The sequence below is a fragment of the Siphateles boraxobius genome, unplaced genomic scaffold, assembly GCF_051911475.1.
Source record: "Siphateles boraxobius isolate OS27281-9 unplaced genomic scaffold, OSU_SipBor_1 25, whole genome shotgun sequence".
Taxonomy (NCBI): domain Eukaryota; kingdom Metazoa; phylum Chordata; class Actinopteri; order Cypriniformes; family Leuciscidae; genus Siphateles; species Siphateles boraxobius.
In genome coordinates this window covers 21,421,060-21,437,774 of record NW_027508866.1, presented here as the reverse complement: position 1 = coordinate 21,437,774, position 16,715 = coordinate 21,421,060, and the positions used below count along the sequence as shown (strand labels likewise).

At 35.8% G+C, this 16,715-nt stretch overlaps 1 protein-coding gene across 6 annotated transcripts in view; it reads left to right on the top strand.

Moving 5' to 3' along the window:
• The window catches only part of ptbp3 (polypyrimidine tract binding protein 3), a 69,775-nt gene that overhangs the window by 44,785 nt on the left and 8,275 nt on the right, over positions 1 to 16,715 (top strand). For 3 of the 6 annotated variants that reach the window (XM_077243164.1, XM_077243166.1, XM_077243165.1), the window contains 9 exons: positions 2,063 to 2,209; positions 4,614 to 4,781; positions 5,484 to 5,594; positions 8,812 to 8,986; positions 9,814 to 9,849; positions 11,931 to 12,005; positions 13,409 to 13,548; positions 15,008 to 15,041; positions 15,455 to 15,547. In XM_077243164.1, coding sequence (XP_077099279.1) covers positions 2,063 to 2,209; positions 4,614 to 4,781; positions 5,484 to 5,594; positions 8,812 to 8,986; positions 9,814 to 9,849; positions 11,931 to 12,005; positions 13,409 to 13,548; positions 15,008 to 15,041; positions 15,455 to 15,547 — 979 coding nt within the window. The remainder of the gene's footprint in view (positions 1 to 2,062; positions 2,210 to 4,613; positions 4,782 to 5,483; positions 5,595 to 8,811; positions 8,987 to 9,813; positions 9,850 to 11,930; positions 12,006 to 13,408; positions 13,549 to 15,007; positions 15,042 to 15,454; positions 15,548 to 16,715) is intronic. The other 3 variants (XM_077243167.1, XM_077243169.1, XM_077243168.1) reach the window with 1 other exon arrangement.

The following is a 16,715-nucleotide window of genomic DNA, read 5'->3' as shown; positions in this document are numbered from 1 at the left end:
AACCTCAGTTATTTGAAAAACACTGATGGGTTTTAAATTTGCCTTGTGAGATTCTCAAACCTCACCTTATGCTTTCAAGTTGGTTTAGTGGTGGAATTTCCGGATTAAATGGCATGAATAAGATTTGGTTTAACATGGTGTAACTAACAGGATTTTGGAAATGTGGGCCTACCCTCCACAATGAGAACAATGGTGTGACAATAACATTGTCCTAAGGCTGGCCCACACTAAACGATTTTTTAAAGACCAGAAACATGACGATAAAAAAATTCATAGATTTAACAACTTTGTTCCTATAGTGTGTGAAGTGCTGCGATGTTACAAAGACAGCACAACACACACTAACAGACACACGCTAACATTTTAACAGTCCCGACTGTGAACACAGGAAATCTTGAAAAATCTCTTGCTGCCAAACTTGACTTTATTGTAAACAAATATAGCGAGCGATTGCCAAAAGAAATGCCGATGATAGTGTTCGGACTGCTTTTTACAGAAAATTTGCAGAAAAAAAGTTTGGATAAAGTCATGTTATGCTACCTTCAGCTCGCTTTCTGAATTGTTATCGTTAAGATCCATGTGACAATCTACAGAGCGCATGCACATTTGTCCTCGGGGTTCCCCCCACAACAATAGGATTTCTGATCCTAAATATTCGACATGTTGGATATTTACGCTTTGAGATCGGTATGGCTCCGACGTTCTTCCGTGCAGATACAATCACTCTTAACACATCTCACACCACAGGAAAATCTGATAAGATAATCTCTAGAATCATCAAGATAATCAGGACTCTATCTAGGATTGTCGGAAGGGGAGAATTTGGCAGAAAATCTGCCCGATTATCTTGCAGTGTGTGGGTGCCTTTAGGGATTGTGGACGTAAAAATTAAGCCTATTAAGACTTTTAATAACAATTAAGCATGTTTAGTTGCCTCAATTAAGTAGCATACTCTCATAAAATAATCTTACATTTTATAAAAAAATTAAATAATATTTAACATAATGGTAATATTTATTTTGTGTACATAATATAAAAATACATTTTTAAAAGTGTTTCTCTGAGGGTGTAAGATTATTTAATGAGGAAATTACTGGATGCGATTTTAATGTGTCTTTGTATTACAGTAATAGGAAAGTAACCTCTTTCACAGTATGGAAATGGTAATGTGATTTGGTTTTTTATTTTAACATTAGAATAATGTTAGTCTTCAAATATTAGTCATTCTCTTTACGCAAAATGCTATCTCTATTTTTTTATTTTGCTTTTGGAGTAAAATATGACCCAGACATTTTTTTGTCATGAGACTGACCTGTAAAAACCCACTATACTAAGAAACGCCACCATCAAAGAATCATTTTGCCTGTATTTTCTCCATTCTAAGGGATGGTGAGGACAAGGGTCCAGATCTGTTTTAGCTTCATTAGTGGTGGCCAGTGATAGAAACTGAAGTGTGCGTCCTTTCAAGCACATCAAGGTCCATCTAATAACAGATGCCCTGCAAAAACAGAGCAGTCTCCCGCTTCCACTTGAGTACCTTTTCATATTCAAATTTAAAATGGCATATTTAGACAATAAAAGACAGCCAGACAGATTTCTAATGCCCATGTTGCATAATTTGTTGTTTGTTGGTTGATTTGATTGGGGCTTCAAAAGATTCAGTTTATTGTTAGATTCTGCATCTATAAATCTCTCACACCTTGCTTGATGAAGTAAGAATAATTATTAGTGGCGCCTGTTAAGACAAGCATCACTATTTTATGGCTCGTTCTTAGGATTAGTTATTTGAACAAAACTGAAACTCAGAATATTAAACTTTGTCCAGTATTGTTTGTGCTACCGACATGATTATGCTTGTCCTTCCATATGTGCAAAGCAGCACTGATTATAATTACTATTATTTATCTCCATTTCTTTTAGCCTGCTGATTTTTATTTCATTTGAGTGTTGCATTAAAACAGGCTAAGAACAAGTTGCATTAACTTAAACCATATGTGCAATTAGCTGAATGATGCTGTTATCAGGATTTAGCACTTACAGTATGTCTCTGTTTGCACTACAGGCTTTTATAGAAATGGCTTCTGAAGAAGCAGCCATCACCATGGTCAACTACTACACCACAGCTACACCCCATGTCCGCAACCAGCCCGTCTACATCCAGTATTCCAACCACCGTGAGCTTAAGACTGATAATCTACCCAATCAGGGGGTGAGAATTACATACAGTCTAACTTGCACTTTAAACCACCCCTTTCACTACCATAGTAGGGTCAATGCCAAATAACGTTATCTAAGGTCATTTATTCATTTAAAGGAATCATTTAAAAATAATTGTTTAAATTTATGTCAAGTTTTTAATGTCCAGTCACAATTTGCCATTTTTCAGCTTAATTTATTGGGCAAAATCCATTCATTTCAATAGGAAAATACACTTTACTTGAGGGTGAAAAGGTTCCCTACGCAGCTTTCGCTTGGTCACATTTATATACGCTGTGACACACATAAGTCACTTTCACTTTCAAAGCAAGCAGCTTTGTTGAAGATATTCATCATACATCTTTACACTATTGACTACAGGCAAATGTCAATAGTATTTTTTTTTTTTTGCCTGCAAAATTTCGCTAATGTGACCGCACCGTTAGACATGTACTTTTATACCAATTTCAACAAAGTGTTTGATTTAGTACTCTCAAAATGTCAAGTGAAGTAACCATCAGTAAAAAGTAAGGTTGTAACGGTCCATGAATTCATCCCGAACCATCACGATACCGACGTTACGGTTCGGTGCATACAGTCAGACGATGAATACGGTCAGTCACAGGCAGAGGTGCAAAGTCCAGGGGTCAGAAAGTAAAAGTCATGCCATATGTTTATTCCACCTTTGAACTCAGCCAGCTGATTTCACTAATTAGTTCTATTTCCTGGCTGAAAAACTTTGCTAATTAGCAAATCCAGGTGATTGGAACAAAATACTGAGGAGGACTTTTACTTTCTGAACCTGGACTTTACACCTCTGGTAAACCACAGGCGATCCGCACTCCAATCCAGAAGGGGGCGCTCACGGTAATGCAACTCTGTTTGCTAACCACCACAACAGGAAAAAGAGCAGAAGAAGAAGAGTCAAACAAGAGTTTAGATGGCACACAAGAGCTTGCTAGTAGCCTATACACTGAGTTTCGATTAATTTTTGTGCCACGATCCACAAACTTCATGGAAAGGAAACCGGGATGGCAGAAATGTTTTGTTTTTATTATGAGATTTTAATTACCGTTTCATATGATTATCTGTATGACCAAAAATGGAAATTTTTAAGTTGTTTCCTCTGTTATAATGAGACAAAATAATTTGGCATTGTGCTGATTTGTTTTTTCTGAAAGTCTCATCACAGTTCAGTGATGAAATATGCGTGTCCTGGAAACGGGAAGCAGCAGGTGCCGCTTCACTCGCTGTCTCCTCGTGGAAAGATGAAGAAGGCTCAGACGATGGCACTTTTTCTTCTTCTCGCTCATCTTTCTGTGGTTTCTTTAAAAAAAGGAATATTGAACTTTGTGCATCCGTCATTGTCACCGTGTGTTAATGAACTCTCACGCACAAAGAAAATGACAGCATAGGCTACCCTCAACATGTTAATCAAATGACATCACCCAGAAGTGCCAATCACCAGAGCTAGGCAGAAAAAGACTATATAATTAAAAATATATAGTTTTTTTCATTATTCTCTTTTCTTTTCTTTTACTTTTATAACACAAGAGATGCTTTTCAGTTTTGTAGCTGATTGTGACCAAATACTTTTTTTTTAAATCAGCCCTACAAAAAAAATATGACCAATGCAAGAGGGGGTTCTGTTTACTGCTTAGTGCTTAAAACACTAAAGGAGGCTGGACTGTACCAACTAGGGAACTAAATGCCGTTAGTTGCACAAACTGTAATTTGCACTACTGTATGTTCAAAATAAACCTAGCATTGGGGATTTGTTGCTTTTTCCTGTTGTACCGAACTCTTATCAAACCATGACCCCAAAAACGAGGTATGTACCGAACCATGACTTCTGTGTACGTTGCACCCCTTGTAAAATAATTAAATATTTTCCTTGCACCATGAATACATGCAATCTTACTCACTTTTTTCAAAAAAAACTAAAACTAAACATTTTTCAGATAAAACTTTTTTTCCAGCTATCATGGATCAATTTCCTGTTTATACAATATGACAACCTGAACCGACCTTGCTATGTCTTAAAATTGCAAAACAATAAACTTTTTAAGAAAACTTACTGATTACTTACTTGATTCGAAGTCATGTCTACAGGTGGAAAGTGTCTGAAAGGCAGATAAAGCTCTAATCTAAAACCTATATGTAACCTATATGTACATACAGAAATATGTGTATGTATGTTTTCTTTTTTTTTTTACAAAGAATTGTATGTCTGCATATATAGTGCCTCCTTTATACTTTTGCTTTACCGCGTCATTACAGAGTCATTGCTGATTTTAATGCCATTGCAATCATGCATACCATCCAATGCAGTAGTGAGATTGAGGTGTGTTTGTGTGTACTACTCTGTATGAGTGGAAAGTTTTTGAAGAGTTTGGTCCTCTATGTCTCACTTGTAGAGGGCTCAGGCTGCTCTGCAAGCTGTCAATGCAATGCATTCTGGGAATATGGGTCTCTCTGGGACTGCGACAGCCAGTGATGGTGGAATGATGCCTGGACAAAGTCCCGTGCTTCGCATCATCGTAGAGAATCTCTACTACCCAGTATCTCTAGAAGTGCTACACCAGGTGAGACTGCATTACACCAAAATTGTACTATTCTTTAAAATGAAGGCAATTTATATGATTTTTATAATTTTTCTTCATTTGCTTCTGGTATCAGTACTTATTTTTGATTCATACATAATGGCTTAAATGACATAATGATCAATATATCAAGTGATATCATGATGTTCAGAGAAATAACAAGTCCTTTTATTACTTTCTGCAATATATCAAGCAATCCCCTGGATATTCACTTAGTTCGTTTGCTTGCTCTATTTACAATGTTTACTCTGTACACTTCCTACTTTGTTGTCACCTAGCAACCACATAAACTTACCCTTCCACATGGCCAAAGTGTCGCAAAACTCTTGTGTTCCGAAATTTATTGAAGCCCTCACATGGGAACTCGTGAGTTGAAATCTAGATCAGAAGAATGCTGGGAAAGCTGAAAAAACATCTTAAACCAGCCTGAGGTGGTTAACTAGTCTCAGCAGGTCTACAAGGCTGGATTCCACTGGTCAGACTGGATTAGTTTAATGGTTTTAGAGGGGTTCTGTGCACTTAAAAGATGACTGATCAGCTAAACACCACCTTGGCTAGGTTGGGAGTCCAGCTGAAAGACCAGCCAAACTCGCTTTACCAGCTCAGATAAGCAAACCTTCTAGGGCTTAAACTACTCTGTTTATCATGGCTGTCCTTCATGTTCTTATCCTCTCCTTCATTCAGATCTTCTCAAAATTTGGAACAGTCCTGAAGATCATTACCTTCACCAAGAACAACCAGTTCCAGGCCTTGCTACAATATGCAGATCCAATGAACGCACATCATGCCAAAATGGTCAGTACCGAAATAGAACCCACAGCCACAAAATGCTCCCCTTTATTATATTGTTGGTGGGATGAATTGGGTTGGGTGGGATGAAACATTTAGTATACCAGCTTTAGTATACACTAGTTTAGTTCCTCTGTCTGTCCGCGGAGACGGACGGTTTAGCTGTGGTCATCTTTCACTAGCGCTCCGTCCCCTATAATCAACACTTCATCAATCACACCTGTCTTACATCACCTAATTTTTGGCGCTCTCTGGTATTTTTTTGGTGCGGCGCCGAAAATTTATCAAAGCAACAGGAAGACAGCAGGAAAACCAGCTCCCAGTAGACCGCACAAATCAAGCCGCCCCTGTAATTAATATGTCACCGTTGAGGTTATCTAATGAATGCCAGTGCAGCTCACCAGGGGGAAAAAGAGCTTGAAAGTAATTACTCCTCTGGTCTGAGGGTGTTATCTATTGTGCGGCTGCCATGTTGCATTGCCTCCTTGCACAAAGAGAGTATTTGTTAGTGTTACAGGAGGGGTGGGGACAGGGGTCTCTTTTGAAATGGGCGATGAAGCCCCCCTTCCTCCTGTTTAAAATTGCGGCAAAAAAGGAACAATTGTGTGCAAATGCACCTTATTTTCCCAGCGTGATTCTCACTGGCAGAAATGCAGAACTAACTAAAACTAGATCTTTACTTTTTATAAAAAGATGCTGAACTGATCAAAATCGACAGTAAAGACAAAATGCTGCTCTTTTGAACTTCCTATTTATCAATGAATCCTGAAAGAAATATATCACAGTTTCCACAAAAAAATATTAAGCAGGAGAACTGTTTTCAACTTTGATAATGATAAATGTTTCTTGAACATCAAACCATCATATTAGAATGATTTCTGAAGGATCATGTGACACTGAAGACTGGAGTAATGATGCTGAAAATTCAGCTTTGATCACTGAAATAAAACACATTTTAGCATATATTACAAAATAAAACAGTGCTTTTAAATTGCAATAATATTTCACAATCTTACATTATGTACAGTATTTGGTTACACTTTATTTCGGTAGTCACTTTAGACATTCTACTAACTATAAGTAACTTTTTCAACTACATGTCAACTAACTGTCATTAGAGTATTAGTAGGCTTTAGTAAACTGTCAGTAGACTGTTAGGTTAGGGTTAGGTGTTAGGGTTCAGGTTAGGAGAACAAGTTGACTTGTAGTAGCTAAGTTACTTATAGTCAGTAGAATATCTGTTGGGTGACCAACAATATAAAGTGTTAGCAGATATTAAGCAGACAGTCTACTAATACTCTAATGACAGCTAGTTGACATGTATCGCTGCAAAGTTACTTATAGTTAGTTGAATGTCTAAAGTGGACTATCGAAATAAAGTGTTACCCAGTATTTTTTATCATATAAATGCAGCCTTGGTGAGCAGAAGAGACTTCTTTCAAAAACATAAAATCTTAGCTTTTGAGCGCTAGTATACAGTATATAACAGCACCATAATGCTAGGGAGTTGTGGATGGATGCCAGGGCATTGCATTGCAGTTTCCAAGGTGTTCTGTGTGGGGTGCTGTCTCTAAGATATTTTAGTATGTGTGATATTTTAATATGGCTTGAAACCCTCATTCAGTATATTAGTATGTCTGATGGCTGAAAGCTAATAGCACCCAGCTCTTCATTCTTCAGGCCACTGTCAGCATTAGATGTGATTTGCATTTGTCATCAGGGTTAAGTTAAATGAAGTGCCTCCGTGGGAGAAGTTAGTTCACATTCCCTCCACCCTGCCAAATCTGCTTCAGTCCTACACAGACAGTTCAATAATTAAAATGTCGCTCTGGATTAAGAGGCAAACTCATGTTGTGTGGAGTTCTTATTTTCTGAAACTAAGCATCTAAGCAGTAATCGTAGGTTCATATCTCAAATGGTCATAGTGAGAAAACTGACCAATTTCTATCACTATAATGGCTAATACTCTGGGTTAATAGTAGTACAGGGGGAGATTACCTTAAATGAAACTCATCATTTGTGTTGGGAATATGTTTTAAGTTTTGTGGTTTGCAGGTTTGAATCATTTTTACTCCACATGTTGCTTTTTATTTTTAGACTTCCCTGTTCTTCCGTGGGGATACAAACCTTGTGTCTATGGTTTCTACCATATCTAGTTTGTCTGTCACTTACTTTAAGATATTGATTAACAGATGTTAATCAGATGGAAAACTGAGATGAGATGTTTGGGCTCCATTAACCCCTGATGTAATGAAGCAGAGCAGGTGTAATCAATGAGAATGTGCCGTAATAGTTCAATGTCCTGTGATCGGAAAGACAAACAAGCTTCTGTTACCTGTGTGAGTGCATTAATCTAACAGGAAAAGGATAAAACATCTTTTATATATATATATATATATATATATATATATATATATATATATATATATATATATGCCTTATCACCCTTAATATGTATATGGATTCTGTCTTTCTTATTAATAAAAAGGTCCAAGCAGCAAAAAGAAACCGAACACGGTTAATTCTAAGTATAGAAAGTTATACAATAATGGATGTATCATATGACGCAAATTACGCATGAAAAGCGTTCCACTAGAAATAGCAATAAACAATAAAAGGAAGGAGAAATAGAATTAGTACCTACAGTATAAAGCCAAGTTTTACTTAAAATGATTAGGAAACACTTCACTGTAAGTTCCCATTAGTTCATGATATGAGCAATCCATTTGTTACAGTATTTATTAATCTTTGTTAATAAAAATACAACTGTTCATTGTTAAGTCATGTTAGCTTCAAGTCCATTTACTTTTGATTGTAATAATTTATTAGTAAATTATGAAATTAACATAAACTAAGATTAATAAGTGATTTATGAATATTGATTGTCAATGTTCGGAAACTTATTGAAAAGTGTTACCAATATATATATATAGTATAGTCTTTGATAAGTTTTCTACCTGTAGTGGCCATCAAAACCTAAACTGACTCAAATCGTCCCCAATGTCTCGTGTTTGCAAAGGTGTGAGCCCTAAGTTTGATCATATATCAGTACTATATTGAGAAAGAGATCTATTTTTGCATTAATATTTTCTAAAATGGAAAAAATTCCCTAAATTGTGCCTTAACTGCCTTAAAGTCCTAAAGTCTTCCTTTTATTTAAGCAAAATATAATTTCTTTGTGTCTTTGTAAGAGAATAGCATTGTAATGTTGTTTCCCTGTCAGTCTTTGGATGGGCAGAACATCTACAACGGCTGCTGCACTCTGCGTGTTGAGTTCTCCAAGCTGACCAGTCTGAATGTGAAATATAACAACGACAAGAGCAGGGACTTCACCCGTCTAGACCTTCCCTCAGGCGACGGCCAGCCTACCATGGACCCCTCCATGCAGACTGCTTTTGGTAAGACATATACACTTACAGTCATTTAAGACATTTCTCCTTATACAGTATAGACCTTATTCATAGCAGCGCCAAAACAGGTGTGAGAGCGAGGATGTGAGGGATAGACTTAACGTATCTTTAATGGCATCCGCTGTATAAAGCTCCAGAGATCACTTATAATTTAACATATTTCACAGTTCTTTGTCTACTGAAATTTCTTTGAAAGATATTTCAAGTTTTAGTTTCATCAGCAGAACAATATCCCACATTATATCAAAATCCACTTGAACAAGGCCGCGTGATCATAGAAGAAACATGCTTTGAAGATATTTTAAATGTTAAATTTTAAATTATTTCAAATAATTCCGATAAAAAATTATATTTGTCAAAAGTTCCATTTAAATTGGAGTGCTGGATGAAGTTTAGTGATTTTTGCACATTAGTGAGAAGAGAAGACTTGTTCCCAGACACAGAAACTCATACAAGCATATACTTGAACACACACACACACACACACACACACACACACACACACACACAGACAGACAGACAGACAGACAGACAGACAGACAGACACACAGACACACACACACACACACACACACACACACACACACACACACACACACACACACACACACACACACAATCTGCCTCTGTCTGTGCTTTTCTTCTAGCTCTGAGGAAGTTCTTGTCACAAGCTAAAGGATATCAAAAGTATTTTTCATAGATATTGATGTATAATAAAAAGTATATAGACGGGATTATGATTAAATGTAAATTTTGATGTATGGCATGGAGACAACTTGCACTATTTAATTGCAAAATATCCACTTTGATTTCAGATTTGTCACCACATCATTTCTGCTGGAATATTCTGGGTAAAAAACACCTTAAAGTCAGCAATTGTGACATTAATCTGAGTGAAACGGCTTCTGGAACAAGAACAAATGTAGGGCAGGGCTTGATTTTGTCCATGATGAATTGATTGGTAGTTGTGGTTTGTTATTGGTGGATCTCATGTGAGTGACAGGTTGCCCCGCCCTCTCGCCAGTAAACACATCATCAGAGAAGAGATGATAGAAGTAAGAAATAAGAGAAGTTATTTTGATTAAAGATTATGACGGCACATGAATTATGTGCACAGATAACAATTACTGCGATTTTCCTTATAAAATTAGGAATTTTACATTTTTATTTCATGATGACTTTATGCTTTATCTACCTTACGCTTTGTTGATATTTTATTCCGGAATATTCCATTAACTTTCGTCCGTGTGTATACTGACATTTTGTTTTTTTAATCAAACATGTCTATTTATCTAATAAACTTCTATTAGAAACGATTAAAATCCCAGTGTAAAACAGATATTTTTCTCACTTCCTCATTACCTGTGTGTTTTATTATAATGCTATCTGTTCGTAGCGCGCTCACTATCAAAGGGCACGCCTTATCGCACATGCACACAAAGTTATGTGGGCCGGACAGTGTTTGCAGAGCAGATTTATTGTGTGTGTGTGATTGTCAGAGGGGGCGGCAGATAACTGTGACTGTCCATCCACGCATCTTGTTATCTCAGGCTCGGTAAATCACTTGCGCTGTTTAGAGCAAGAGGTAGTGTGGATTCTGATAAGGCGAGTGTGTGTGTTTAAATCAGAGCTGATGAATTGTTTCTGGGCCCAGGCAGGAATCTCAGGGGCGCTCTGTGACGTCTTCACACACCCGCCACAGCAATAAAAGGTTTTCGAATGGCAGCTTTTATTAGACCACTGGCCTTTTGTCGGTCTTCTACCGCAACAGCCCTCGTGAAAAATGTTTTATTGTTGTCAATATGATTGTTTTGAAATGTATGTAAACTGCTTGTTCTGAGCTCTTTAGGTTTATATCTCAAATAGGCTGGATAAACCCATTTTAAACAACGGTGTCACACTTAAGCCCGTCCCACTTGGGAATTCAAGATATTAAATGAGCAAATTGTGCTTTACTTGAACGTGCGTGTCTCAGCAAGCCATATTCAGCTTGAAATCAGTTGGTGATAATAAAACCGTGATGATATAGGGAGAACAAAACAAATGTATGTTCCCCTCTTTTATTGATTGTGCTTCTCATAATTTATTTCAGGCTCATACAGGGTTAGTGATTTTATGTTATGTAATTTTATAAAGCAAATTTATTAAGTGAGTCAATGATGAATTAGAGTGTCTGCAGGAAAAAAATCAAGTTTAAAACACATGTGCTAAGTTCTTATTATTGCGCTATTTTTGTTCATGGTTTGAGAAACTTATGTGCCATTTTCAAGAAAAGTTAACATTTAATGACTAAAATGTAATGTGGTGTTACCAAATTCAAATAAAAATAATTATAAGAAATAATTTTCCTGACGAATTAATTTTTTTAATATATATATTTTTTTTCAAGGTAAAAAGTATTTGTCATGGATACATTTATATTAATTCATAAAGTGCGTTTTGGGGAGCTATGCATTAAATTGCCATGTCATAAATGGCTAATTTTTTTAAAAATTTTAATAGACTTATTGACAGTCAAGAGGTCATAGGATCTTTTTTATGAAATAATTTCCTGTAAACATACAACATAAACAAACATTTTTTTTTATGAATCTATTGGTCACATCATATGATTTGGTATTCCTCAAATATTAATAATATTAAAAACGAACAAAACAGGTTTTTTTTGTTGTTGTTGTTATTTTTCCCCATGACATAATAATAAAAGATTGTGCCAAACTACTTAATAATGTTTATTGTTCATGAATTTCATGAATTTCATGTTTGTAATGAGGCTTTTGTCCTCATTATGACCTCAAAACAGATGTATAACCAGTGTGTGTGTGTGTGTGTATGTATGTGTGTGTGTGTGTGTGTGTGTGTGTGTGTGTGTGTGTGTGTGTGTGTGTGTGTGTGTGTGTGTGTGTGTGTGTGTGTGTGTGTGTGTGTGCAGGGGCTCCTGGGATCATTTCTTCTCCATACCCCGGGGCGGCTGGTTTCGCCCCCGCTATCGGTTTCCCTCAGGCAGGTAAGCTTTCAGCCACAGTCACACACACACACACACACACACATCTCAGTAATAGAGGCAGTGTTGTGCAGCTCACGCCAGCGCTCAGACTGAATAATTGGAGGTATTACAATGTCATCACTCGAGCCTCTTGCAAAACCATCTTTAGATTGACACCAGCAAAGTGAGCAAACTGAAGAGGGAATGAACACAAATAGTGTCAAAGTCACATTTGAAAACAGATTGAGCAATGTGTGCAGTTAAAAAGCTTGGCATTTTGAATTGGCTATTGATTAGTTTGCAACCGGTTTTGATTTTATATGATCAATAAATCGAATTTAAGTGTACCTGGTATCATATTGCTATTCAATTGCTCATTTCATCATTGGGAAAATAAAATACTATTTAATAGCTAAAAGTTAGAGCATATTCTTTATTTAGGGCATCTCAAATATAAAGAGAAATGTTAAATATTTATATTTAACATTTTAATATCTGTTAAATAATATATATACGGTTAATCTCTTCTGTTCACCAAGGCTGCCTTGATTTGATCAAAAATACAGTAAAGATAGTAATATTTTGAAATATTGATACATTTTAAAATAACTGTTTTCTATGTGAATATGTATTAAAACGTCAATTATTCCAGTGATCAAAGCTGAATTTTCAGCATCATTACTCCAGTCTTCAGTGTCACATGATCCTTCAGAAATCATGCTAATATGATGATATAGAAATTTAATATGAAATAGATATAGATACGTTATAAATGTGTTTACTGTCTTTTGATCAATTTAATGATCAGTTGGAAACAAACAATCTTACCGACCTAATATTTTTTAAACGGTAGGGAATTATTTCACATATATACTTTCTTGAAGGAATAGCACACACAAAAATGATCATGTCATCATTTACTCACTCTCATGTTGTTTCAAGAGAAATTATTTCCATCACCTCTGACACAACAGTTATTTTCTGCTGACATAATCTTGACCTCACAGTCAAGTAAAAGTACCATTTAATAATATTATAACAAATATATCAATATTATAAAATTAAATCGCAGTGTACAAATGTCCCGTCCTATATTATTTAGCAAAAAAAAACTGTCCTTCACATATTACGCATGTTTTGAATGCAGTTTCATGTTGTCTTTTACTCCCAAGCTTGGCTTTGTTGTCACACTCCTGACCCTGATCTTCTGTGCTGGCTTCATTTAAACCTCTTACTAACCTGACCATCCAACTCAATATTAATTTGAACTAAAATTACCCAGCATGCCTGAACATGTTGATTTAGTAAGCTATTACAAGAAGAAAACAGGTTGTAAAAACAAATGATTGTTCTAGAACGTTCCCTTCCACTCTCTTACGTTACTTCCCATCTCCCGTCTTCCCTCTTCCCACCGTTCCGGTCAGGTCTGTCTATGCAGGCGATGCCTGGTGCTCTGGGACCTCTCACCATCCCTTCATCAGCAATGACAGGACGGATGACCATCCACGGCATGACCCCCACCACCATCCACTCCGTGCTCCTCGTCTCCAACCTCAACCCTGACGTGAGTTTCACACAACCTTGACACCACCTTCCCATGAGGGCCAAGCCACTAAACCCCTCTACCACAAATATACAGTGGATTTGCCATTAAATTGATGACGTCTTTAGGAAATAGTTCAAAATAAACTCCAGGATGACCACATGCAACATTTAGTACATAGTACTTAAAGACACTTCATATAAAGTGGTTCCGAATTTACAATTTTAAATGCCCTTCAAAAAACATTTGCCCTTTCTTAGATTCTAGTGGATTTTCACAATCGTCATCATCAAGTATTTTCCGTGGTCTATTATTGTGACATCCTTGATTTCCAGTAAACTGGATGAAAAAATAAACTAGACAATTTATATCGATTCATTCTGCTCTGCGAGACCTTTGCATCTCTGCTTAATAGTATTTTCACTTGCCTAAATTATTGGGGTTCTTGTTTTTCCATAAAAGAAGGGTTTTTATATGTTGACTTCTGTATGATAATGAGTATGATTAAGCTGAATTTAAAGCACCTCATTACTTATTAGAGTTTTATGGATTAGATAGATGGATATAGAGCTATGGATATTTTTGTTCTTTTCTTTTTTCACACTTTTTCTTTTTGGTGTGTCTGAGCTACTAATAAACCTTCATTGTTTTTTTGATAGTATAGTTGCTAATCTAGTTATTGGCATCCAGACAAAAAGTACGTATAATAATTCTAATGGCAATATATACTGTATATGTCTCTCCTTGCCATCTACAAATAATTTTCCCAATTATAATATTGTTCATTATTAAATGCTCTATCTATGCTGATTAATATTGTTAAATGTAGATGAAAAAACGTCTTGTCACAAATCTGGTTTGAACGGTCAAATTATGACTGATAAAAATAACTATATTTGCCACATTCTCGTTTTCTGCAGTGTTTTCTTCAGCGGAAGTATCAATCGATTTAGCTGCTCACTGCGTTTCTGATACTGTTGTTAAAATAACCGCGTCATCTGCAGCTCTTCAAGAGTTAGTTCACCCAAAAATGAAACCGATCCCATGATTTACTCACCCTCAAGCCATCATAGGAGTATATGACTTTCTTCTTTCACAATCTAAGTTATATTTTAAAAATAATATTCTGCCTCTTCCAAAGCTTTATATATTATTACAAGAAGACTATCCAGTGCAAGACTAGCACTGGCCACTGTTGCCTTTAAAAATGATTCCTTTCAGTCTTTTTCTTTGTCATATGAGCTAATCCAAAGCTATTTCCATGCTTCTTTATTCAGTCCAGGCAATTGATGTCACAAGACACTTCCTTCAATAATTCTGCAGCATTAGTGGTCACTGGTCAGCATGTATGTTGAAGTGCATCACTGTCAACATGTTTCATAGCAAATCACCACATCTGTTAATGTTCCTTGATGCATTTCACACTTACTCATTTAACCTTATTCCAGTCATGTCTTTGATAATGTTTCATCTCTTCCAGAGTATATCGCCACACGAACTCTTCATTTTATTCGGTAAGGACAAATGAATTACTCCTCCTGTAGATTAGATGTGCAGACTGCAGTTTTTATGAAGGCAGTAGAGGATAGAGAGTGAGCAATGAGACCATTTCCTTACAAATACACAGTCTGGAGATTATTTGCAGATTGTGTGTCCCATCATATGAATGGTAGAAATTCTCAATCTTGCGCACACACTCAGTGTGTGTCATTGCTATTGTCCTCACAATTTAATAACTGTCAACATCAGAGACAGACCTTAGTGTGACTGATATCCTTTAAAATCACTCTATGAGCATGTGAGCGATTACTGTCGCTCTCTGCCTTCAATAATGAAACACCGAGATCTGCAGATAACGTATTATTTGCTGTAAATTATGTGTGTTTGAGTACAAAAAAAGATGTAAATTTCTCTTTTATCCCGGCAGGAGTCTACGGTGACGTTCACAGAGTCAAGATTCTGTTCAACAAGAAAGAGAATGCCTTAATACAGATGGCAGATGCCACGCAAGCCCAGCTCGGTACGTCAGGCATTACACACAAACCCTTTTCATCTTGATTTATTGTCTTCATCCTTTGATCACATTTATCAGTGTATTCTGTGGCTGTATTAGAGTTACGTTTCAGTGTGGTTGTATCTTTGGTGGATGCTGCCAATAACATGGATGAAATATTCCAAAAAATGTCTCATAATAATTTCTTGTGTAGATACGCAGAAATATTCTGATGCAATTTTTGCAGCATTTTATAATAGATTCTACAAGAGTCTTTCATCTATGAAGCGACATGTACATACTGCCAAGGTTTTTTGTTGTTGTTGTGATAACCATATTTAAATGCAGGAGTGAATGCTTTGATGTATCTGTCTCATCTGTAAACAAAAACCATGGATTTAATTTTTTTTTTTTTTTTAGTGGATACAGTGAATTTAGTAATTAATTTGTGAAACATGAGCAGAATTATTAATTTGTGTAAATCATTCATGAATACATTTTCGCATACATTTTTCTATGCAATTCTTTGTTTATAATTTTCATTTGGATGTTGTCAACTATTTACACATAAATTGTGTTAGAATGTTTTTGAGGGTGATTTATACAGAAATTTTTAAAACAGTTTTGAAGAATATACAGTGCACAGAAATGTAAGACATTTTTCTTTTGGGTTAAAAAATTTACTTAGGAATGGTTTTATCAACATTCAATAGTTTTTGTATGAATCAATTTGTGAACGATTTACAAAGAAATAGCATAGTTTTGATATTGATTTACATGGACATTAACCTAAGAATTGTTTTATCCCAATTTTAGAAAGTAGTTTATGTGAGAATCATTTCTCAAACGATTTACGTAAATGTATATGTATAAACGATAAACGTAAATGTATATAAAGGTAAATGGTTTTGTGCATAATTTACAAAGAAATTTATGTAAGAATAGATTTGATATTGATTTACACAGAAATTTACATAAGAATGATTTTATCCACATTTAATGCAGTAAATTATGTGAGAATCATTTCGCAAACGTTGTACACAAATTTTCGTAAAAAGGTTTTGCGAACTATTTACACAGAAATTTATGTAAGAATGGTTTTGATTTTGATATACACTGAAATTTGCTCTGCTTGTGTTTCATGATTGAAGCAAAATGTGTGTACAAAATGGGATTAAGCACTCGGAAAAAAATT